Genomic DNA, 23,983 nt, shown 5'->3' with positions numbered 1-23,983 from the left:
TCTTCCGTCCCCGCTCTCGTTCACCGCTTCTCCTCCTCTTCCTTCTTTGCTCTTATCAATCTGTTCTTCTTCTGAATCCTTGCTCTTGACGACCGCTTCTCCCCCACTTCTGTTCTCGTTCTGGTCGATCACGTCTCTTCCTCTTCCGTCCCCGCTCTCGTTCACCGCTTCTCCTCCTCTTCCTTCTTTGCTCTTATCAATCTGTTCTTCTTCTGAATCCTTGCTCTTGACGACCGCTTCTCCCCCACTTCTGTTCTCGTTCTGGTCGATCACGTCTCTTCCTCTTCCGTCCCCGCTCTCGTTCACCGCTTCTCCTCCTCTTCCTTCCTCGCTCTCATCGACCGCTTCTCCTCCTCTTCCTTCCTCGCTCTCATCGACAGCTTCTCCTCGTCTTCCGTCCTCACACCTGTCGACAGCTTCTCCCCCTCTTCTGTTCTCATTTTGGTTGATCACGTCTCTTCCTCTTCCGACCCCGCTCTCATTCACCGCTTCTCCTCCTCTTCCTTCATCGCTCTTATCAACAGTTCTCCTTTTTCTGAATCCTTGCTCTTGTCGACCGCTTGTCCTCCTCTTCTGTTCTCATTTTGGTTGATCACATCTCTTCCTCTTTTGTGCCTGCTGTCGTCGACCGCTCCTCCTCCTCCTCCTCCTCCTCATCCTCCTCCTCATCCTCATCCTCATCCTCATCCTCATCCTCATCCTCATCCTCATCCTCATCCTCATCCTCATCCTCATCCTCATCCTCCTCCTCCTCCTCCTCCTCCTCCTCCTCCTCCTCCTCTTCTGTCCTTGCATGCATCGACCGCTTCTCCCCCACTTCTGTCCTCTCTCTCGTCGACAGCTTCTTCCCCTCTTCCGTCCTCGCGCTCTTTGGCTGATTCTCCTTTCTAACTCTCTTCTCTTTTAGGCTCTCATTACTCTCTTGAAGGAGAAACGATTTGGAAGTTTGGAGTCGATAATTATTTATTGTACACGGCGAGAGGAGACCCAACGGTTGGCGGCCATGCTGCGCACCTGTCTGCAGGGAGTCACTGTAACTAAAACAGAGGATGATAGGGGTGATGCCATCCTGGACAGGAAGAAGATAGAAGGTGAGATGTGTGGAGCCCCTATAAAGGACTGTCATGTAAGTGTTAGTGGAGGTCCAGCCATCTGCACTCACATGATCCAGTGATGGTAAATTTTCTGCACAGCCAAGAAAAAGATTCGGCGGCCCCTAAAGTGGATGGCAGACACGTACCACGCTGGTCTGTCTTCTGCCGAGCGCCGCCGGGTACAGAACAATTTCATGAGTGGCCAGCTGCGGATAGTTGTGGCCACTGTTGCCTTCGGAATGGGCCTGGACAAGTCTGACGTGCGGGGGATTATCCACTACAATATGCCAAAAAACTTTGAGAGCTACGTCCAAGAGATAGGAAGAGCGGGACGAGACGGAAGGGATGCTCACTGTCACCTATTCCTTGACACCGAGGTGAGTGCGGGCACTGTGCAGCATCACACTCACCAGATCTCTGCCGCGATGGCAACATTTGGTTGTAATAATTTGTAGACACCAAAATAGGAATGCTCGAAGCTTCACCACTCTGAGCCCAATTTTTGGTTTAATAAATGTTCTTAAGTAAGCTGACCAAGAGAGAGCCGTTATATAGATGCAGTGAATTTATCACTTGTAAGAAGAAAGGGTGGAGGTCGGTGCAGGATGCGGTTAAACATGTGGGAGTGGAGGTCGGTGTAGGGTGCAGTTATACATCAGGGAGTGGAGGTAGGTGCAGGGTACATGAGGGCGGTGAGGTAGAAGTTTGTGTTTGTTGTGGTCATTTGTGAGGGAGGCGGGGTTGGAGGGAAGGAGGTGTGGTCTTTTGTGAGGCAGATGGGGTGTGGTTGTTTGTGAGGGAGGCGGGGTTTGGGGGGAAGGAGGTGGGGTGTGGCCATTTGTGAGGGAGGCGGGGTTGGGGGGAAGGAGTTGGGGTGTGGCCATTTGTGAGGGAGGCGGGGTTGGGGGGGAAGGAGGTGGGGTGTGGTCATTTTGTGAGGGAGGCGCTGGAGGTATCTGAGTCTGAGAATTATGTCAGGTACTACCACTTCTGTCATGTTTTTCTGCAGTCGCAGGATCTGGATGAGCTTCGTCGACATGTGTACTCGGACTCCATGGATTATTACACGGTAAAGAAGCTTGTGAAGAAAGTGTTTCCTACTTGTAGGTGTCGTGAGTTGCAGAATCAGCGGGTGGCGCTGAACAAGGTGAGCAGACACTTGGGTGAGCTCTGGAGTAAGCAGACGGGTCTCATCAGACACTTGGGTGAGCTGTGGAGTAAGCAGATGGTGGTCAACGGGCTGAGCAGGCACTAGGGTGAGGTGTGGATTAAACGGACAGTGCTGTACAAGGTGAGCAGGCACTTGGGTGAGCTGTGGAGTAAGCGGACGGTGTTGAGCGGGGTGAGGAGACACTTGGGTGAGCTGTGGCGTAAGCGGATGGTGCTGAGCGGGGTGAGCTCCATCACGCAGTGATCCCGCTGCTTCTGGTTGCCTCGTCCGCTGATCTGGCTCGTCCGCTGATCTGGCTCGTCCGCTGACCTGGCTCATCCGCTGACATGGCTCGTCCGCTGACCTGCAGCGCCTCCTACTGGTGGCTGCTTCTATCTTTCACTCATGTTTTGTTTTCGGTCAGGGCTCGGAGGTGGATGACTCTGAGATGCTGGAATTGCTGGAGCAATGTGAAGGAGAAGATGAGAAGGAGAATGCAGCACCTGCTGGGAAGGAGCGAATAGAGCGCTTGTGCCATGGCCATGAGCGAGCGATCCCAATAGAGGAGACTGTGCAGGCCCTGGATGTCCGAGAGGAGAGTGAGTTAATAGGGGTCTACCTTGATAAGAGGCCGGGGGCTCACGCTGATACAACAGTCAGGATGTTCCCAGGTTGTGTGTATTGGGGATATCGTGCCATAGTTCTAGCGTTTACAGGTTGACCTCAATGGACTTCTGTCGACCTTTAACGTATAATCTCACCAGAGGAGGCGAAAACCTCAAGAGACAGATGGTAATTGCCCCATATTAGGGGAAGACGTCCTTCCCCAGTCCACATACGGCAATCGGACAAGTTCCCGGGGTAATTGTCTCTTCACAGAATCTACTGACCATTACCTGTTATATACAGTTAGGTCCAGAAATATTTGGACAGTGACACAAGTTTTGTTATTTTAGCTGTTTACAAAAACATGTTCAGAAATACAATTATATATATAATATGGGCTGAAAGTGCACACTCCCAGCTGCAATATGAGAGTTTTCACATCCAAATCAGAGAAAGGGTTTAGGAATCATAGCTCTGTAATGCATAGCCTCCTCTTTTTCAAGGGACCAAAAGTAATTGGACAAGGGACTCTAAGGGCTGCAATTAACTCTGAAGGCGTCTCCCTCGTTAACCTGTAATCAATGAAGTAGTTAAAAGGTCTGGGGTTGATTACAGGTGTGTGGTTTTGCATTTGGAAGCTGTTGCTGTGACCAGACAACATGCGGTCTAAGGAACTCTCAATTGAGGTGAAGCAGAACATCCTGAGGCTGAAAAAAAAGAAAAAATCCATCAGAGAGATAGCAGACATGCTTGGAGTAGCAAAATCAACAGTCGGGTACATTCTGAGAAAAAAGGAATTGACTGGTGAGCTTGGGAACTCAAAAAGGCCTGGGCGTCCACGGATGACAACAGTGGTGGATGATCGCCGCATACTTTCTTTGGTGAAGAAGAACCCGTTCACAACATCAACTGAAGTCCAGAACACTCTCAGTGAAGTAGGTGTATCTGTCTCTAAGTCAACAGTAAAGAGAAGACTCCATGAAATTAAATACAAAGGGTTCACATCTAGATGCAAACCATTCATCAATTCCAAAAATAGACAGGCCAGAGTTAAATTTGCTGAAAAACACCTCATGAAGCCAGCTCAGTTCTGGAAAAGTATTCTATGGACAGATGAGACAAAGATCAACCTGTACCAGAATGATGGGAAGAGAGAAGTTTGGAGAAGAAAGGGAACGGCACATGATCCAAGGCACACCACATCCTCTGTAAAACATGGTGGAGGCAACGTGATGGCATGGGCATGCATGGCTTTCAATGGCACTGGGTCACTTGTGTTTATTGATGACATAACAGCAGACAAGAGTAGCCGGATGAATTCTGAAGTGTACCGGGATATACTTTCAGCCCAGATTCAGCCAAATGCCGCAAAGTTGACCGGACGGCGCTTCATAGTACAGATGGACAATGACCCCAAGCATACAGCCAAAGCTACCCAGGAGTTCATGAGTGCAAAAAAGTGGAACATTCTGCAATGGCCAATTCAATCACCAGATCTTAACCCAATTGAGCATGCATTTCACTTGCTCAAATCCAGACTTAAGATGGAAAGACCCACAAACAAGCAAGACCTGAAGGCTGCGGCTGTAAAGGCCTGGCAAAGCATTAAGAAGGAGGAAACCCAGCGTTTGGTGATGTCCATGGGTTCCAGACTTAAGGCAGTGATTGCCTCCAAAGGATTTGCAACAAAATATTGAAAATAAAAATATTTTGGTTGGGTTTGGTTTATTTGTCCAATTACTTTTGACCTCCTAAAATGTGGAGTGTTTGTAAAGAAATGTGACAATTCCTACAATTTCTATCAGATATTTTTGTTCAAACCTTCAAATTAAACGTTACAATCTGCACTTGAATTCTGTTGTAGAGATTTCATTTCAAATCCAATGTGGTTCACAGAGAGTAAAGGAGGAAGGTGTTCACTTGCTGCGCCAAAGAGATCACTCCAGCAGATGTTCAGATTAATGTCACTTTATTAATCACATATGATTAATAAAGTGACATTAATCTGAACATCTGCTGGAGTGATCTCTTTGGCGCAGCAAGTGAACACCTTCCTCCTTTACTCTCTGTGATCTGCTGTCTGCTGGTGGCTGCTGCCTGGGATCCGCAAAATACATGCTTTTATAGTAGTTGTGGCTTGCACAACTGCATTTGGTGAGTACCTTGACTCCCCCCTCCCCACCCCGTACATATTGGGGTAAAACCCTATTGCGCTTGGTTTTTCCACAGTCTTCTCCACGTTGTGAAATCCAATGTGGTGGCATGCAGAGCCCAACTCGTGTCACTGTCCAAATATTTCTGGACCTAACTGTACAGCCAGTGATAGAAGTATAGAACACGTTACCAATTTTCTAAGTAAATTTCTACAGGTGAATTTCTCACCAGATGTCTGTAACAACCCATCCAATCTACACAGGCAAAGAAATCACACCATAGATGTCCATCAATTTAAAAATAATAAATTCTCCTTTGGTGATGAAGCTCCAGACGCCGCCTATAGGGAGACATTGGTCACCTGCATTGCTCAGGTGGATTTTGGTCCATTCTTCTGCACACACTCCTCACATCCTGTATGGAGATATTGGTCACCTGCATTGCTCAGGTAGATTTTGGGGCCATTCTTCCACACACACACACACACACACACACACACACTTCATATCCTGCAGGTCCCGGCTCCTTCTATGATCTCTGAGCTTTAGTTCCTTCCAGACATTTTCTATTGGATTCAGCTCCGGTGATCGGCTTGGCCATTCTAGCAGATTTATTTCCTCCTCTGAATCCAGTTGGTAGTCTCGTTGGCTGTGTGTTTGGGGTCATGTCCTGCTGAAATGTCCACCGTCGTTTCATCGTCATCATCCTGGTAGATGGCAACAGATTTTTATATTTTTATCAGGAATCTCTTGGTACATTTGTCCATTCATCCTTCACTTATATGAAATTTGCCAGTGATGTCTGCTGAAACACAGCCGCACACCATGATGTCCACACCTCCAGACTTCACTGGTGTTGGTGTTTTGGGGTGATTCGCCTTTTGGCATCCGAACGTGGTATATATTATGGCATCCAAAGAGTTAAATGTTGGTCTCATCTTACAAAGGATAAACTACAAACAAGGATGAATCTACAGGGCACACTGTAAGGAATCTGCTGGATATGCCTGTGGGAAAACATTTCTCAGGTCCTGGACACCACATGACAGATTTTCAAGCCTTACTACTGAAAGGGCGAGAGAGATAAAAATCTGGGAATTCAAGCTGATAATGATGTTCAAGTCTTTCACACCTGGATTTCTGACCGACTACATGGACACTTCACTCCTCCACCAGACTGACTCCAGACCACTCCACCACACCGACTCCAGATCACTGGCCATCACTCCACAACACCGACTGACTACAGACCATTCGCCATCACTCCACCACGCCGACTCCGGATCACTCCACCACGCCGACTCCGGATCACTCCACCACGCCGACTCCGGATCACCGGCTATCACTCCACCACACCGACTCCAGATCACCAGCCATTACATTATGATACTGCTGATTCCAGGTCTTTCTGTAGCCTCCACAGGTGTCCTCGGCTCTTAGACAACTCTTCTGATAATTCTTTTCACTCCTCTGAAATCTTGCAGAGATCACCTGATGATTGTCGGTTAATGGTGAAATAATGTTCTTTACACTTCCAGATTATGGCCCTAACAGTGCTCACAGAAAAATAAACTGCCATTAACTAGAGATGGGTGTACCGTCAGATGTTCGGGCTCTGCGGATCCGGCCGAACTAGACTTGAACCCAAACATCTGCCTAAACGCCAAGCGTCATAGAAGTCTGAGGATTCAAACGTTGTGCTGTAAAATGGTGGTAGAAATGATTAGGGGGCTGGAAAGCAGGACAGTAAAAGCTGCTTTACACTGAACGATATCGCTAGCGATCGCACCCGCCCCCGTCGTGTGTGTGTCACGGGCAAATCGCTGCGCGTGGTGAACAATATCTGTAGTACGCGTCACACGGACATACCTTCCGAACGACGTCGCTATGGACGGCGAACAACCTCTTTTTTCTAAGGGGGCGGTTCGTGCGGTGTCACAGCAACGTCACACAGCGGGCCACCAATAGAAGCGGAGGGGCGGAGAGCAGCCGCATTAACGTCACTCCCACCTCGTTGCTGGAGGATGCAGCAACGTTGTTGTTCGTCATTCCCGGGGTGTCACACGTAGCGATGTGTGCTGCCTCAGGAACGATGAACAACCTGCATACAGAACGAGCAACGATATTTAGAAAATGAACGACGTGTCAGCAATCAACGATTTTGTGAGTATTTCGGATCGTTAGCGGTCACTCGTAGGTGTTACAGGCAACGACGTTGCTAACTAGGCCGGATGTGCGTCACGAATTCCATGACCCCAGCGATATCATTAGCGATGTCGCTAATGGGACCTTTAGACTGCCGAATCTCCGATGCGGTTGTCATACCGCTCGTCCACTCATTAACTCTCATACATATTCACTGCTTCCACCACCAGTCCCGGAGTCTGTGATTGGTTGGTATCACACACGCTGTCTGCGTCCCTATAGTGATGTAAAAATAGATTTTAAAAAATTGGTGTAGGGTCTTCTCCCAGCAGTGTGCTTATTTTGGCTGTCAAGATATCAAAATAAGAGGAACCGCATTCGACTTTTTTTTTAAAAAAAATGTAAATAAATCATTTAAAAACAGGTACGTGGTTTTCTGCCCCCTCCAATTTTGATACCCAGCCATGATAAAGCCGACAGCTTGGGGGTTGGTATTCTTGGGCTGGGGAGACCCATGTTTATTGGGTCCCCCAACCTAAAAATAGTAGCCTGCAGCCGCCCAGGATTGTTGCATCCATTAGCTGAGACAATCCAAGATCTTTACTTAACTCATCCCAATTGTACTTGTGCGGTTGCAGTTGGGGTTAATATAAGGAGTCAGTGACAGCTCACAGCTGCCATTCAGCCCTGGATTAATGGTTAGTGGCCTGAGAGCTCCCCCATTACTAATCAAGAAAGTGAAAAGAAATGAACACAAATCCTACAGTTGAAATCAAATAGAAAAACCTCACCCTCTTTCTCCAATGTTATTAACACCCCAAACCCGCACACACAATAAAAACCCCAGGTCCAATGTAATCCACGTGAGGTCCTACGATGGTCCCAACTCTGCTACATACTGAAGTCGCAGCTGTGAGCGGTTATGTATTTGATTTTACCTGCGGTCACAGCTGGGGACTTCCACCTGTAACTGTAGGTAAACTGACCTAAACTGTTTTTTTTGGGTTTTTTTGCCAAGAGATGCAGATTTGGTGCTGGAATTTATACACCAAATTCCTGCAATAAATCTGCACTTCCTGGCAAAAAAATGCATCAAAATGCGCTACGGGTTTGATACCTTTTTCTGACAAATGCTATAATGCATTTGTACCGGATCCGGCCCTGCGGCAAAATACCGCTGATGTGAGCACGTCCTAAGTATGCTAAATATTCAGAAAATATTTATTTTGGTTGGATTTACTTGGTTTCTATATATTCTTTAGTTCTATTGATTTATTCATTGGATGCACCTGTTATTTGTTTTTTTTCCTCCCCTTCCTTCTGGCATCTAGCATGGTGGTGAATATTATTTAAGCTCGTTATTTTTGTTCAGTTTGTGTCATGATTAAGAACATTTTTTTGTTCGAAACAAGTAGAGCCGACGGTGTCTGTTTTTAACTTTTGGAAGAATAAAGCAAAGGTTTTAATATACTATCTGCGGATGCCTGTCTTCTAATGTGGATTGTAGGAACCGGCCTGATATTTTTCCGTGCATCGCACCTTCTGAGATATCCTATCTACTCTGTTGAGCTGAACTGGTCTCTTGTTTCTATGTAGGATTATTTCAACATCCTGTTCCAGAAAGTTCCATGGCCTCACTGCTCTTACAGTAAAGAATCCATAGTCTCACTTCTTTTACAGGAAATCATCTTTGTCTGTTATTGTGAGTTAGCTTTCTATCCTCTAGATGTAGAGAATGCCCCCTTGTCACTATCGCAGGCCTAGGTATATTGATCATTATACAGATCTCTGTACTGTCCTCTAACATTTGTACATTATAATATTACTCCTAAGACTTTGCTTTTCCAAACTGAATAACCCCCAGTCTAATCACCTGTCCTGTGCAGTTCCCCCTTACCCTAATCACCTTGGTCACTGCTCTCTGCCCCCGCTCTAGTTCAACCTTGTTGCTCTTCTATACTGGAGGCCAGGCCATGAAATACAGAACCTTGTCCACTGCGTGGAAGAATGGCATGCTGAGCCGTTGAAGGAAGCGTGGCCGTCTACCACCCTATCTAGTAGTCACAATCTGATGTGTCATCCTCCTCTAAAGGGATTGTGTCATCAGAAAATGACAATGTTTAAAAGTAGATTTTGGGTACTCACCGTAAAATCTCTTTCTTGGAGCCTTCATTGGGGGACACAGAGACCATGGGTTGTATGCTGCTGCCACTAGGAGGCGACACTAAGCAAAACAAGGAAAACTCCTCCTATGCAGTATACACCCACCAACTGGAAATCATTCCTCAGTTAGTGAGAAAGCAATAGGAGACAACAAGTAAAGAACGAACAAGCTTACAGAAGTGAACATTAAACTCAACATTCAACAGTAACATATGTCCAACACAAGGGCGGGTGCTGTGTCCCCCAATGAAGGCTCCAAGAAAGAGATTTTACGGTGAGTACCCAAAATCTACTTTTCTCTATCGCTTCATTGGGGGACACAGAGACCATGGGACGTCCTAAAGCGGTCCCACAGGTGGGTCTAATGTTACTCTCAGGGCTGACCTTGGTCCACTGCAGCCTGCAGAACTCGTCTATCGAGGCTCGCATCAGAGGATGCGAAAGTGTGGACCCTGTAGAACTTTGTGAAGGTGTGGAGCGAAGACCAGGTGGCCGCTTTGCAAAGCTGCGACAATGGAGCGTGGTGACGGACCGCCCAAGAGGCTCCCACCGCCCTGGTGGAATGGGCTGTAATCCTGAGTGGGCGCGTTCTCCCTCTTACCCGGTAGGCTTCTAGCACGGCAGAGCGGATCCATCGCGCAATGGAGGACTTGGAGGCAGGTAGGCCTTTGCGCGGGCCGGATGGAAGCACAAATGGGGAATCCGACCGTCTGAAATGAGATGTCCTGGAAATGTACAGGCGGAGGGCTCTGACCAAGTCCAGCTTGTGGAGAAGAATCTCACGAGGGTGAGAAGGGTTCGGGCAAAAGGAGGGAAGAACAATGTCCTCGTTGAGATGGAAAGAGGAGACCACCTTGGGCAGAAAGGACGGTACCGGCCGGAGGACTACCTTATCCTGGTGGAAGACGAGATAGGGAGAGCAGCAGGAAAGCGCCGCTAGTTCAGATACCCGCCTGATTGACGTGATGGCAACTAAGAAGGCGACCTTCCAAGAAAGGAACGTCAGAGACACCTCCTGAATAGGTTCGAAGGGGGTATGCTGAAGAACGGACAGAACTAGGTTGAGGTCCCAGGGCTCCACAGGAGGCTGAACGGGGGTCACCGAATGAGCGGCCCCTTGGATGAATGTGCGAACCTGTGAGCGAGAGGCAATCCTTCTGGAAGAGAATGGAAAGAGCAGACACTTGCCCCTTGAGAGAGCTTAGTGCCAACCCTGCATCCAGACCAGACTGCAGGAAGGACAACAGAATTGGTAAGGAGAAGATCATGGCTGTGACCTGGTTAGCTTCACACCAGCGGAAGTAGGCCTTCCACGTACGGTGGTAGATGCGGGAAGAGGAAGGCTTCAGTGCTTTAATCATTGTCTGGACGACCCTTTCTGAGAATCCCGAAGAAGTTAGTACTGCGGCTTCAACAGCCATGCCGTTAAATTGAGCGACTGTGAATTCTGGTGAAGAAAAGGTCCCTGAGTGAGAAGGTCCGGGACGTCTGTAAGTCTCCACGGAACGTCGGCGAGAAGGAGCACGAGTTCTGTGTACCACGGGGCCAATCTGGGGCCACGAGAATCACCGGTACTCCTTCCGATTTTGATATTCTTGACTAATTTGGGGATAAGCGGAAGCGGAGGAAAGAGGTATGGCAGAGAGAACTGCGACCAGGGAATCGCTAGGGCGTCCGTTGCGAGCGCCAGTGGGTCTCTTGCTCTGGAGACGAACTGGGGCACCTTGTGATTCCACCTGGAGGCCAGGAGATCCACGTCGGGGGTCCCCCACCTGGAACAGATCTGCTGGAAGATTCTGGGATTGAGGGACCACTCTCCCGCGTCGAGTCCTTCTCGGCTGAGGAAGTCGGCGGCCCAATTGTCCACTTCCGGGATGTGGCCTGCTGATATCACTGGGATGTTCTGTTCGGCCCAGTCGAGGATTTGAGATACCTCCTTCATCGCCGCTCGGCTGCGTGTTCCGCCCTGATTTATGTAGGCCACAGTGGTCGCATTGTCGGACTGTACCCGAATTGGGTGTCCTAGAAGCAGGGACTCCCAGTGAAGGAGAGCCAGGCGAACTGATCTGAGTTCCAAGATGTTTATGGGAAGCTTGGTTTCCAGCTTGGTCCAGCGACCCTGAACTGTAAGGTCTTGGAATGTGGCTCCCCAGCCTAGCAGGCTGGCGTCCGTCGTGATGACCTTCCATCAAAGGGGAAGAAATTATCTCCCTTGGAGGGTGAGGGGAGAGCGTTTCCACCATTCCAATGACTCTCTGACTCGAGGAGGGAGCGCGATTGGTCGATACAGGGAGTGAAGAGACTTGTCCCATGTTGCTAGAAGGAGACCCTGAAGAGGGCGAGTATGGAATTGACTGTAGGGCACCGCTTCCATTGACGCCACCATTTTTCCGAGAATGCTCATGCAGTACCGAAGAGAGCAACGGGGTGCGCGTTGGAGCTTCCAGATCCCCCTGAGGATAGCTGAGAGCTTGTCCTTGGGCAGAAGAACCTTCGCCTGTGCGGTGTCGAAGATCATGCCGAGGAATGAGATGACTTTGGTCTGTTGATCAACCAGTCGAGACGGTCTAGTGTATCCAGAGTGATGTTGAGGCTGTCGCGGCACTCCGACGCCGAGGGAGCCTTGATCAAAATGTCGTCTAGGTACGGGATGGCTAGAATTCCCCGGGTCCGAAGAATAGCCATGACAGTTGCCATCACCTTGGTGAAGACTCTGGGAGCTGTCGAGAGCCCGAATGGGAGGGCTGTGAATTGAAAGTGTTGCTCCTGAACCACGAAGCGTAAGAATCTCTGATGAGCTGGAAAGATCGAGATGTGGAGATAGGCGTCCTGGATGTCCACCGAACAAAGGAACTCCCTGGGTTCCATGGATGCTATCACTAAGCGCAGAGTCTCCATGCGGAATCGACGGAGACGGACCCTCCTGTTGAGGCGCTTCAGGTCCAGAATGGGACGGACTGTGCCATTCTTCTTCGGGACAACGAAAAGGTTTGAATAAAAACCCCAAAATCTGTCCTGAGGGGGGACGGGGGTGATGACCCCAGAGTCTCGCATGGACTGGATGGCTGCGAAGAATCCCTTTGTGAGAGAGGGATCCTTGGGGGGTTTGGACTTGAAGAAGCGCGAGCGTGGGAGGGAAGATAACTCTATCTTGTAGCCGTGAGAGACGACGTCTCGGACCCAGGCGTCGTCTATCACGGAAAGCCACGCGCTTCTGAACATGCGGAGGCGACCGCCGACCCTGGATGAGGATCCGGGAATGGGAGCCCAGTCATGCGGAGGAGAATCTGTTGGATCTGGAGCTGGAGCTCTTGGACTGCTGGCCACGAGAACGCCAGTGGGGTGTTGCCTTAAAGGAGGGCTTCCGTCTCTCCTGACGTGCTGGTGACCGCTCCCGACGTGTGTTGGTGTTGGTAGAAAATTGACGAAAGGGACGAAAGGGAAAAACCCGTCGTTTGGGAGGGGCACGGGGGATCCTTCGTTGGGGAAGGAAGGTACTTTTTCCCCCAGTAGCCTCAGAGATGATCTTGTCCAGCTTTTCTCCGAAGAGTCTGGCACCAAAAAAGGGGAGGCTGGTGAGGGACTTTTTGGATGCTGAGTCCGCGTTCCACGCTTTAAGCCACAAGGCTCTGCGGATTGCAGTAATGTTGCCGGCTGCCAGGGCTGCGGAAGCAGCAGAGTCGAGGGACGCAGCAACTAGATACTTTCCGGCATGTGCGATCTGATCTGCCAGCTCGGGGCTGGGAGCTTCAGCCAGGATACCACGCCGAAGGAGCTTTGCCCATGCGGAGACAGCCTTGGCGACCCAGGTGGATGCAAAGGCTGGAGTGATGGCGGAGCCGGAGGCTTCAAAGGCCGACTTGGCTAAGGATTCTATGGTCCTGTCCGAGGGATCCTTAAGGGAGGTGCCATCAGAAAGCGGCAAGGTGGTACTGGATGAAAGTCGGGAGATCGGAGGATCCACTGAAGGAGACACTGACCACTTCTGAAGAAGTTCCGGTGGAAAGGGATAAAGGACCTCTGCCCGCTTGCGCCTCTGGAAGCGCTTGTCGGGATGTTCCCACTGTCTAGAGAAAACGTCCTCAAATTCCCTATGGTTGCCAAAGCTTCTTGGCAGTTTCTTGGCCCTTTTGAAAGGGACCGATTGACTGGTAGGAGCCGGATCTATATCCTTCACCTCTAGGGTCTGGTTGACTGCAATGACCAGACTGTCCATCATACTGGTCAGCTTGGAGATATGTTCAGAGTCCAGATCGGAGTCAGAATCAGGGTCCTGGTCCGAATCTGGGGCTACCGCAGATGAGGTAGGAGATAGAGAGCGTATTGCTCTGGAGGCCATATAGGGGCTAGGTGAGCTGGAGGATGACCCAGAGAAGGACCGCTTCCTAGACCTCCTGTGTGTTCTGCCCTGCCGGGCTGGTGTCGCTGCGGCCTCAGACTCGCTCTGGGTCACCGGGGGGACTCCAGAGGTGGAGGCGGGCAGACGCTCTATGGCTGAAACTAAGGTTTGAGATACCTTAGTTAGGTTGTCCACGGACTGAGAGAGAGCTGTGGCCCACTCAGATGTGGGGGCCGAGTCCTCGTTACGGGCGGTGGGGGGCTCCGTAGTAGTCATGCTAGGGGTGCTACAGGCTAGGCAGATGGGGGAGGACTGCCCTGAGGGAAACTTTTTTTTAGACAAGAGGTGCAGGCGAAGTGAAGTACTATGGCCTGTGGCTGAGAGCGGGTCGCTCTTGTGCTGGACATGGGACAGGAGAGAGAGAGAGAACACACAGAGAACACACAGAGCAGAGGATGCCAGGTGGATGGGTACTGGGGAAGGAGCTGCCTCCCAGTGGCAGAGCTTACCCAGATTCTGGCGTCCTGTGTGTGCTGGCGCTGTGTCCTGTCTCAAGCTGCAGGCTGAGGGAGCAGAGGTGGGGGCTCCGGGGAGCTGCAGGGTACGAGGTCGGAGGCTGCACCTGGAACGCTGCCGCACAGAGGGATCGCAGGGCTGTAATGGCGCTGCTGAGGGTGTCCAGGCTGGGGGAGGAGCAGGAAAGAAGCGCGAAAAAAACGGCGCGCTGCAGAAGGGAGGACTGCAGGGATTGGCTGAGAGAAGGCCTGTGAATGGTTAGAAAAGGGCGCGCAGAGGCCTGCTGGGAATGGCTGTTGGAGCGGGCGGGCCTGCTGGGAAGCAAGGACCCGCGCGATAGGCCGGCCGGGAGGGGGCGTGGCCGGACGGGAGCTAGGCCGGAGAGAAGTCGGGGGCTAAATTAGGGAAGAGGCCGCAGGGGGAGCCGGTGAACAGCGCCGAGGACGGGAGGGAGAAACGGGGGCAGTGCCTGTCTAAAGGGGGAGCTGACCCGGGGTAAGCTAATGCTATGGATCCTAATCCTTTTCTTTTCCCTTTCTTCTTTTTTTTTTTTTTTTTTTTTTTTTTTTTTTTTTTTTTTTTGTAAACTGAGCCCCCCATGACCCGAGACAAGGGATGGGTACCTGTCCCGATGGCTGATAGTCCTCCTTGATCCTGGCCTCATGGGAAAGATATAGGGAGACGGGTATCTTCCAGTGTGATTTTTCGTCTCCCCTCCCTGATCCTGCCAGACAGACACGGAGGACAACGGAAGTGGCGGACGGACCCCACTTCTGTGCCACCGGTCTCTAGGGGGGAGAGCAGGGTGAGCTATTACACCCTGTCGCCCAACGAGCTGTGTCTGAAACGAAAAAGGAAAATATTAAAAATACAAACCTGAGGGGCTGAGAGCAGCCCCAAGTGTGTCCACCTCCTATGGACACTAAGCTTAAACTGAGGACTGATTGCCAGTTGGTGGGTGTATACGGCATAGGAGGAGTTTTCCTTGTTTTGCTTAGTGTCGCCTCCTAGTGGCAGCAGCATACAACCCATGGTCTCTGTGTCCCCCCAATGAAGCGATAAAGAAATTGGGTTTTTGTGTGAACTGTATTTTAATTTATCGTTTCATTGGGGGACACAGGACCATGGGTGTATGCTGCTGTGACTAGGAGGCTGACACTAAGTAGACCTAAAGAGTTAGCTCCTCCCTAGCAGTGTACAGTACACCCTGAGGCGGAACTATTCCAGTTTTTTGCTTAGTGTCGTAGGAGGCTGAAGTGGTCCCAAATCTCTGTGGGCCAACCTCAGCCAAGGCTATATTTTTCCGTTTTGTTTTTTTTTTTGTTTTTTTTTTTTCTTTTTTTTTTGGCCATGGCGTCGCTCAGCCCTTTCATTTTCTATTTTTTGTCTCCTATGCAGGGTTAAAGTCTCTGCAACAGAGAGCACCCCTCGCCTGCTCCATCCCTCCGGGTACCGTCCCCAGGGGTGTTGAGGCTCGAGACGCCAGGCCCTCTCCCCCTCCATCCCTACGTTACCGTCACAGGGCTGCTTGGGGTCGAGCGTTTTTAAGGGCACACTCCCCGTCCTCCCCTACGGTACCATCCCAGGGGTGGTCTTCTTTCGACGACTGTCTCCTAAGTGTTCAGGTCACCATCGATACTCTGTCCCGACTCTGCTGGCTCATCAATCGGAAGAAGTCCTCTCTGACCACGGCCCGCAGGATTACCTTCCTAGGCATGGAGTTCGATACCATCCAAGGACGCGTGTCCCTCCCGCAAGAAAAGATTGTCTTCCTCCAAAGAGACCTCCAGATCCTCCGTCACTCAAAGGCGGTGTCCATACGTTTTGGCATGAGAGTCCTCGGTCGGATGGTGGCTGCAATAGAGGCGGTTCCGTTTGCCCGCTTCCACCTTCGTCCCCTTCAGCTAACCCTGCTGAACAGATGGGACAAATCTCTATTCACCTTGGATCGCAGGATCCAATTGTCTCCGGAAACCCGACGCTCGCTTCTATGGTGGACCAGTGGCCCAAATATTTCCAGAGGAATGTCTTTTCATACCGGTACACTGGCAGACACTCACCACCGATGCCAGTCTTCTGGGCTGGGGAGCGGTGTTCCATCAACACACGGCTCACGGTCGGTGGTCCTCCCAGGAGAGCCGGCTCCCTATCAACGTTTTAGAGATCAGAGCTGTTCTCCGAGCCCTACAGAATTTTCAGCCCTTCATACAGGGATCACCAATCAGGATCCAGTCGGACAACGCCACAGCAGCGGCATACATCAATCACCAGGGCGGAAGAAGGAGCGTCATGGCGATGAGAGAGGTGAAGAAGATCTTACAGTGGGCAGAGTCTCACCACTCCAGGATTTCTGCAGTACATATCCCCGGCGTGGAGAATTGGGCAGCCGACTTCCTCAGCAGGCAAGGTCTGGCATCGGGCGAATGGTCCCCCAACAGGGAGGGTTTCGGAAAGATCTGCCACAGATGGGGGACTCCGGATGTGGACCTGATGGCCTCTCGGTTCAACAATCAAGTTCCACAGTTAATCTTCCATTACCACGACCAGCGAGCGCTAGGAGTCGACGCTCTCATCCTTCCGTGGAATCAGTTCAGGCTACCCTTCATCTTTCCACCGCTTCCACTGATCCCAAGAGTCCTCAAGAAAATCAAAGCAGAGGGCATCCCAGTGATTCTCATTGCCCCGGAATGACCCAGGCGAACGTGGTTCGCAGAACTCACGCAGCTCATCGCAGACACCCCATGGCGGCTCCCAGATCGTCCGGACCTGCTGTCACAAGGTCCTCTCGTCCAACAAAATTCAGGAGTTCTCAATTTGACGGCATGGCTGTTGAATCCTGGCTACTAGCCCAGGCAGGCTTTACCGCGCAGGTGATAGACTATGGTCAGGGCTCGAAAGCCTTAGTCTTCAAAGATCTACTACCACACTTGGAAGGCCTTCTTTCAATGGTGCGAGGTCAACGTCAACTCATGTCCGCTGGATCTGTCACTCCCAGTGTTACTGGCCTTCCTACAGTCAGGCTTACAGGCGGGTCTCTCGCTGGCAACCCTCAAAGGGCAGGTGTCGGCTCTGTCTGTCCTTTTCCAGAGAAATTTAGCTTCTCGGCCACAAGTCAGGACGTTCATCCAGGGAGTCGCCCCTCTGGCACCGCGATATCGTTCCCCGCTAGAACCATGGGACCTCAATCTGGTCCTAGGGTCTCTCCAATTAGCCCCGTTCAAACCTCTAAAGGAATCAATGTCACACCTATCCTGGAAGGTATTTTTTTGGGTGGCAGTCACACCAGTCAGGAGAACGTCTGAACTGGCAGCCCTTTCATGCCGGTCACCTTTTCTTGTTTTCCACCAGGACAAGGTTGTCCTGCGCCCATCTCCTGCTTTCCTGCCGAAAGTAATATCTCCTTTTCATCTGAATGAGATCGTGCTTCCATCCTTCTGTCCAGCCCCCACTCACTCCTTGGAAAGGTCACTGCATACACTGGACCTAGTGCGAGGTCTCAGGACTTGCGTCTCGAGAACTGCGCCCTTCCGCAAATCAGACAGCCTGTTCGTCCTGTCTACTGGGCCCAAGAGGGGCATGCCGGTGTCCAAGGCTACCATTGCAAGATGGATCATTGCGGCCATATCAGAGGCCTACAGGATTAGAGACAAGTCTCCTCCGAGGGGAAGTAAAAGCCCATTCCACCCGTGCAGTTGGGGCATCTTGGGCAATCAGACACCAGGCGTCAGCCGAACAAGTCTGCAAAGCCGCCACGTGGTCCAGCCTTCATACCTTTTCCAGGTTTTACAAGGTACACACCCAGGCGTCAGCGGATGCCTGCCTTGGGGGAAAGGTGTTGCAGGCAGCTGTCGCACACTTATGAAAAGGCAGTACACTTTTGAACCGAGCATTCTCACATAGTTTTGATATGTTATGGATCTGTGTGATTGCTCCTGTACCCACCCAGGGACTGCTTTTGGACGTCCCATGGTCCTGTGTCCCCCAATGAAACGATAGAGAAAGAAGGATTTTTGTGTACTCACCGTAAAATCTTTCTCTGAGTCTTCATTGGGGGGGACACAGCACCCACCATGTTTGGATTTTGGGCTGCCCTTAGTTTGCCGGGTGTTACGGTTCTTTACGGGACCACCTTTTTTTTGTACCCGGCGTGTATGTGTATGTATGTGTGTGTGTATATATATATAGACCAGGAGATGTGTGTGAGCGAGAAAAGGGTGCTGTCGGCTCCTCCAAGAAGACATGCCTCCAGAATAGACCAGGAGATGTGTGTGAGCGAGAGGAGGATACAGACGCCTCCTCCAAGAAGAGATGTTCCCAGACTGGACCAGGAGATGTGTGTGAGTGAGAAGAGGGTACAGCCGGCTCCTCCAAGAAGAGATGTTCCCAATCAGAATAAAGAAAAAATACATTAAATATCTGTCACGACTATTCACTATTTTTGGTATAAATTTCATTACCACATGTCAGACAATTTCCTAGTTGGTGCAGTAGATCCTTAGAAACCCCCAGACTCTGCTCATGATTTGCAGGATTTTGTGTATTTGAATAACTAAAGGGGGTTTTCACAACAATTGCTGTGTGGAGGTAAATGTGTGGTCAATCATTCTGTGAAGAATCAGGTGTGGATTTGGTGGCCCTTATTATAGGGTGAAGCCGGCACATGTTGTACATGCATTTTTCCTCGATAGCCTGAGAAATGTGGATCATGCCAGACATTGTTCAGAAGAACAGCGAACTGTGATTATAGAGGTGATTGGAGAGGGTAAATCTTATAAAGTGTAGACAATGATCAGCTACAATCATCTCCAATGCCAGAGAGACGTGGAAGAAAACAGAAGACAACCATTCGAATGGATGAATTGCTAGAATGGCAAAAGCTCCACCAATGATCAGCTCCAGGAGGATCAAAGACGTCTCATGTTACCTGTGAGGACTGTGACAAGACGCCTGTGTGATGCTGATCTATGGTCAAGACGTCTCTGCAAATTCCCACTGTGGAGAAATAGAAGGCATATACTGAAGGAGAACACATCAATTGGTCTAAAGAGACATGGAGGAACATTGTGTGGACTGATGAAAGCAAAATTCATGATATGGGCATGTGTCTGTTACTATGGAGCCAGCCTATTTACCACACACCAGGGGTCATCGTGATATGGGCATGTGTCTGTTACTATGGTGCAGCCTATTTACCATACAGCAGGGGTCACGGACCAGTTGGCATATATCCAAATACTGAGAGGTCATGTTGCCTTACGCTGAAGAGAAAATGCCCTTGAAATGTGAGTTTCAACAAGACAACAACCCTAAACATACCAGTAAACCAGGAAAATAATGGAGGTTATGGAGTGGCTGCCTAATTCCCGAATCTTAATTCGATAGAACATTTGTGGGGGGAAATAAAAAATGCTGTTTCTGAGGCAAAACTAAGAAATGCAAATAAACAGTGGGATGTAGTGAAAGCGTCCAGACTGGAATAACCGCTGACAGGAGCCAAAAGGTGGAGACTCTGTGCAAGATCGATGGGAAGCCGTTCTACAAAACTGCGGGTATACAACGAAATATAAGGCTAGAGCTTCCCAGGAATGCAAAATCCTAAATAATAAGAGGATGTGAAGACCATGCAGACACAGTTAATAGGAGCGGCACAATCTGCAGTCTACTATATTTTCTGTAAAGTAGATCCAAATTCTCTACATTTCTCTGCTTTCTAAATCACAACCTGCAGGGTGAGCAATGTTCCCAAGGCTGGAAATGAAAACTATTAGAAAGATTTGGGCATAACGCAGGTTTCTGAACTCACTGCTATTATCTTGAACCACTGTACATTGCACATTAGATTAGAAGATGGCTGGTGTGATGAGCTCAGTTGTAAAAGAAAACCCTCAAACAATCTTTGTATTAGGGTTATTGCCGTATATTCAAGAATGATATTGTGCGGCCGACATATTGAGGGCTTTGTGATTTAATACAGACTGTGTCGCTTGTACTATTGGCTTTTATATATTAGCTGTATGATTTTATAACGTACTAGCTGTACTACCCGGCTTCGTCCGAGTTAATAACTGCTGTTAACAAAATAGAATGTATTAACAAAAATGTATTCTGCACACAAAAACCACAAAACAAATAGAAAGAAATGTAATTATTAAAAGGCAAAAACTAAGCTAATAGAAGCATTTCACAACATATATTTCAACACCAAAGATATTCCACACAGATTTAACTAAATTGGCCAAGTAATGTGCTCCGTCTGTCTTTCCCCGTCTGTCTCTTTCCCCGTCTGCCTTTCTGTCTCTTTCCAGGTCTGTCTCTTTCCCCGTCTGTCTCCCCGTCTTTGTCTGTGTCTTTTCCGGTCTGTCTCTTTCCCTGTCTGCCTGTCTTTGTCTGTCTCTATTTCTCGGTCTCTTTCCCCGTCTGTCTCTTTCTCTGTCTTCTCTCTCTCTCTCTCTGTGTCTCTCTGTCTCTGTCTCTGTCTCTCTCTCTCTCTCTGTGTGTCTGTGTGTCTGTCTCTCTCTCTCTCTCTCTCTCTCTCTCATTACCTCACATATAAGCTTCTTATACTATGAATGTCTTATGTTCCTATAGCAACCAATCACAGCTCCTACTAATAACCTGTAGTTCCAGGCTCCATTTACTTTAATGAAGGTATGTTTTTTAGAGAGTAACTGTAAAGCGCGGGGTTAAATTTTCCTGTCAAAACATAGTCTACGACATTCCCTGGGTCACCTGAGATGTCTGTGCAAAATTTCGAGATTGTAAATGCGACGGTGCGGATACACTTTTCGTTTCACTTTTCCCCCATTATGTAGATAGGGGCATAATTGATTGTTAAACTGGAACGCGCGGGGTTAAAATTTCGCCTCACAAGCTAGCCTATGGCGCTCTCTGGGTCCAGACGTGAGTGTGCAAAATTTTGTGGCTGTAGCTGCGACAGTGCAGATGCCAATCCCGGACATACACATACATACATATACACACACACACATACATACACACACATATACATACATACACACATTCAGCTTTATATATTAGATTTTGTACCTAATATAAACTCCTGTATTTGTTTTTTGTTTTTTTTTTTATTTTCCAAATCTGTTTTTTGCTGTTCTGTTATCTCCTGCCTGTTCTTAATTTATGAATATTATTGCAACCACAGTAACACTTCTACAAAATATAATATTTGGCTCGGGTAGAATATTGCATGCTGCCGTCCACTCTGATGACCGCCGGCATGATCTCTGGTGTCTTCCAGCATCTCCTCTGACCTCTGCTGTCTCCACTGTCCCCAATGACCTCTGGTGCCATCTCCTCTGGAATCTCTTCCGCTGTGTCCCGTGACCTCCACCATCTCCCCTGCTGTCTGGGGTCTACTCCGCCATCTCCCCTGACCTCTGATGTCTCCTCTGCTGTCCCCAATGACCTCTGGTGCCGTCTCCTCTGGAATCTCTTCCGCTGTCTCACCGTGACATCCACCGTATCTGACCTTCGCCGTCTCCCCGTGCCCGCCGCCATCTCCCTTGATGTCTGGGGTCTACTCCGCCATCTCCCTTGACCTCCGCTGTCTCCTCTGACCTCTGGGGTCTGCTCAGCCGTCTCGCCTGACCTCTGCCATCTCCCCGTGACCACCGCCGTGTGCTCCACCGTCTCCTCTGACCTCCACCATGTCCCCTGACCTCTGGTTCTCCTCCGCCGTTTTCCCTTGACCTCTGCCGTCTCCCCTTGACCTCCGATGTCTATCCGCTCCTTCTTTTATGTCTAGTCAGTGTGCCACCTTTTGTTAGGTTGTTTCCTTTTCCGTATGTGACACTGTGATCGCCTTCTTTCCCTGTTTAGGTATTGAGACTCTTCTGTGCTACCTGGAGCTTCACGAAAGGTGCTGGCTGGATCTTTTACACCCCACCCTATCTACGTGCCGGGTTACATGTTATAGTGGCCCCCAGCAGCTCCGCAGCTTGGCCCGCAGGTAATGAATTCTGCTTTTGACTCGCCGGGGTCGCTCCTTTTTAGTGCAGCAATGGCTGCTGTTCCTGCTCGGTATCCACTCCTGACCTCCTTTTTCCTCTCACAGCTGCCCTCCTGTGGCCGTCGCTCTTGCCCGTGAGCGTCTGTCTGGAGTTGATCTCACACACGTAAGCTCCGTGGAGTTTAATGTAGTTGATCTCGCTGACTCCATGGGCTGGGAAATCATTCCTGTGAAAAGAGCGTTACGAGATCTGCAGTGGAAGTCGTCGTCTACAGCCGGTAAGTGACAATCCTGTATCCAGCCAAGTGGTGCACCCAGCACACGACTGGTTTCACTGGGTGACCTGTCATCCCTGGATGGCTGCTGCTGCAGAGCTGGCACCGTCTGCAGGAATTCTTCTCCATGGAGGCCTCATATGGCTCTGTGCCGTAATCTAATGGCAAAGGAGCATCCTCCATGTCTGCTGCCTTTGGTACATTCCCATGGGACCTATACAGGAGAAGTCATATGTCCAATGAAACTGCAGAGAGTATCTGACTGTGCAGCGTATACAAAATCATTAGTATCTTACCACAGATTTCACCCATGTATCATAACTTTGGTAGTGACAGCTCTGCTCCATCCGCCTTTGGTGTTCTCTGGCACGCTCTTCTCTGTTCGTCTTTGGTGTTTTCTGGCGCGCTCTCCGCCCGCCTTTGTTGTTCTCTGGCGCTCTGCTCCCGCTCTCTGGTGTTCTCTGGAGCCCTACTATCTCCGCCCTCCTTGGTGTCTTCCGGCGCTATCTTTGCCCTCCTTGGTGAGCTCTGGCGCACTTCTCTTCCGCCCTGGTGTCCTACGGCGCTCTGCTCCTCCTCCTTAGTCTCCTCCTGGCGTTCTCCTCTCTTCTCTCTGGTGTCCTCCAGCGCTCTGCTCCTCCGCCCTGGTGTCCTCTGTCGCTCTGCTCCTCCGCCCTGGTGTCCTCCAGTGCTCTGCTCCTCCACCCTGGTGTCTTCCAGCGCTCTGCTCCTCCGCCCTGGTGTCCTCCAGCGCTCTGCTCCTCCACCCTGGTGTCTTCCAGCGCTCTGCTCCTCCGCCCTGGTGTCCTCTGGCGCTCTCCTCCTCCACCCTGCTTCTCCGCCCTGGTGTCATCCGGCGCTCTGCTTCTCCGCCCTGGTGTCGCTCTGCTCCACCTGCCTTCTCGCTTGCTGCAGGGCTATATGGTTGGATTGTTATGACATGGGTCTCGGCGTCCTCACGTAATATCTCACCCTGTGTCTTGGTTTTATAGCAGGATCTTGTGGGACGGGCAGGAGTGGCGTGCTGGTGGAGTTCAGTAAACTTTCCTTTCACTTTCGTTCTTACGGTGATCTCACAAGCGAGGAGCTGGAAGAAGTTTGTGATTTCCTTCACCAGAAAGTGACATCCCGGGAAGCGACTGCGCTGAGGCAGCTGAAGTCCTGCTACAGAGTGTTCCATAGGTGCGTCCCTCAGTGGCGGACATACACAAGATGGCGCCATTATTTCCCACTCCACATAAACATGCACACAACCTAGGGGAGTAAGAAGGAACAGAGTCTCTCAAAGCTGCAGAATTGCCCCCTTCCCCTTACACCCTGATGCCTTGTCTCTTTCCTCGTGACTGTCCCCACTTCATCCTCCCTCTTTCTGACTGTCCCCCCAATTTGTCTTGTTTTCCTCACATTCCACCTCATCCCATCTGACTTATTCATCCTGTTTTCTCTCGTATTGCACCTGAACTTTCCCACCTTGACTGACTCCTGCACCTTAGTCCACCATTAGTCCCAGACTTCCCTCAACTTCTCTTATGCATCTCGTCTGTTGTGGTTAATTCTCATGTCTGTCTTGTTT

The 23,983-nt window shown here is 50.0% G+C and overlaps 1 protein-coding gene across 1 annotated transcript in view; it reads left to right on the top strand.

Annotated features, from left to right (window-relative positions):
• The window catches only part of RECQL4 (RecQ like helicase 4), a 128,717-nt gene that overhangs the window by 74,290 nt on the left and 30,444 nt on the right, over window positions 1–23,983 (top strand). Inside the window, 7 exon segments of the mRNA XM_075334804.1 lie at window positions 908–1,091; window positions 1,194–1,471; window positions 2,104–2,241; window positions 2,669–2,843; window positions 22,006–22,135; window positions 22,241–22,413; window positions 23,403–23,592. Of these exon segments, the coding sequence (XP_075190919.1) occupies window positions 908–1,091; window positions 1,194–1,471; window positions 2,104–2,241; window positions 2,669–2,843; window positions 22,006–22,135; window positions 22,241–22,413; window positions 23,403–23,592 (1,268 nt within the window).

The sequence above is a fragment of the Anomaloglossus baeobatrachus genome, chromosome 2 (assembly GCF_048569485.1).
Source record: "Anomaloglossus baeobatrachus isolate aAnoBae1 chromosome 2, aAnoBae1.hap1, whole genome shotgun sequence".
NCBI lineage: Eukaryota > Metazoa > Chordata > Amphibia > Anura > Aromobatidae > Anomaloglossus > Anomaloglossus baeobatrachus.
Note: the sequence above shows the minus strand (reverse complement) of the source record. Positions and strands in the feature narration are given on the sequence as shown.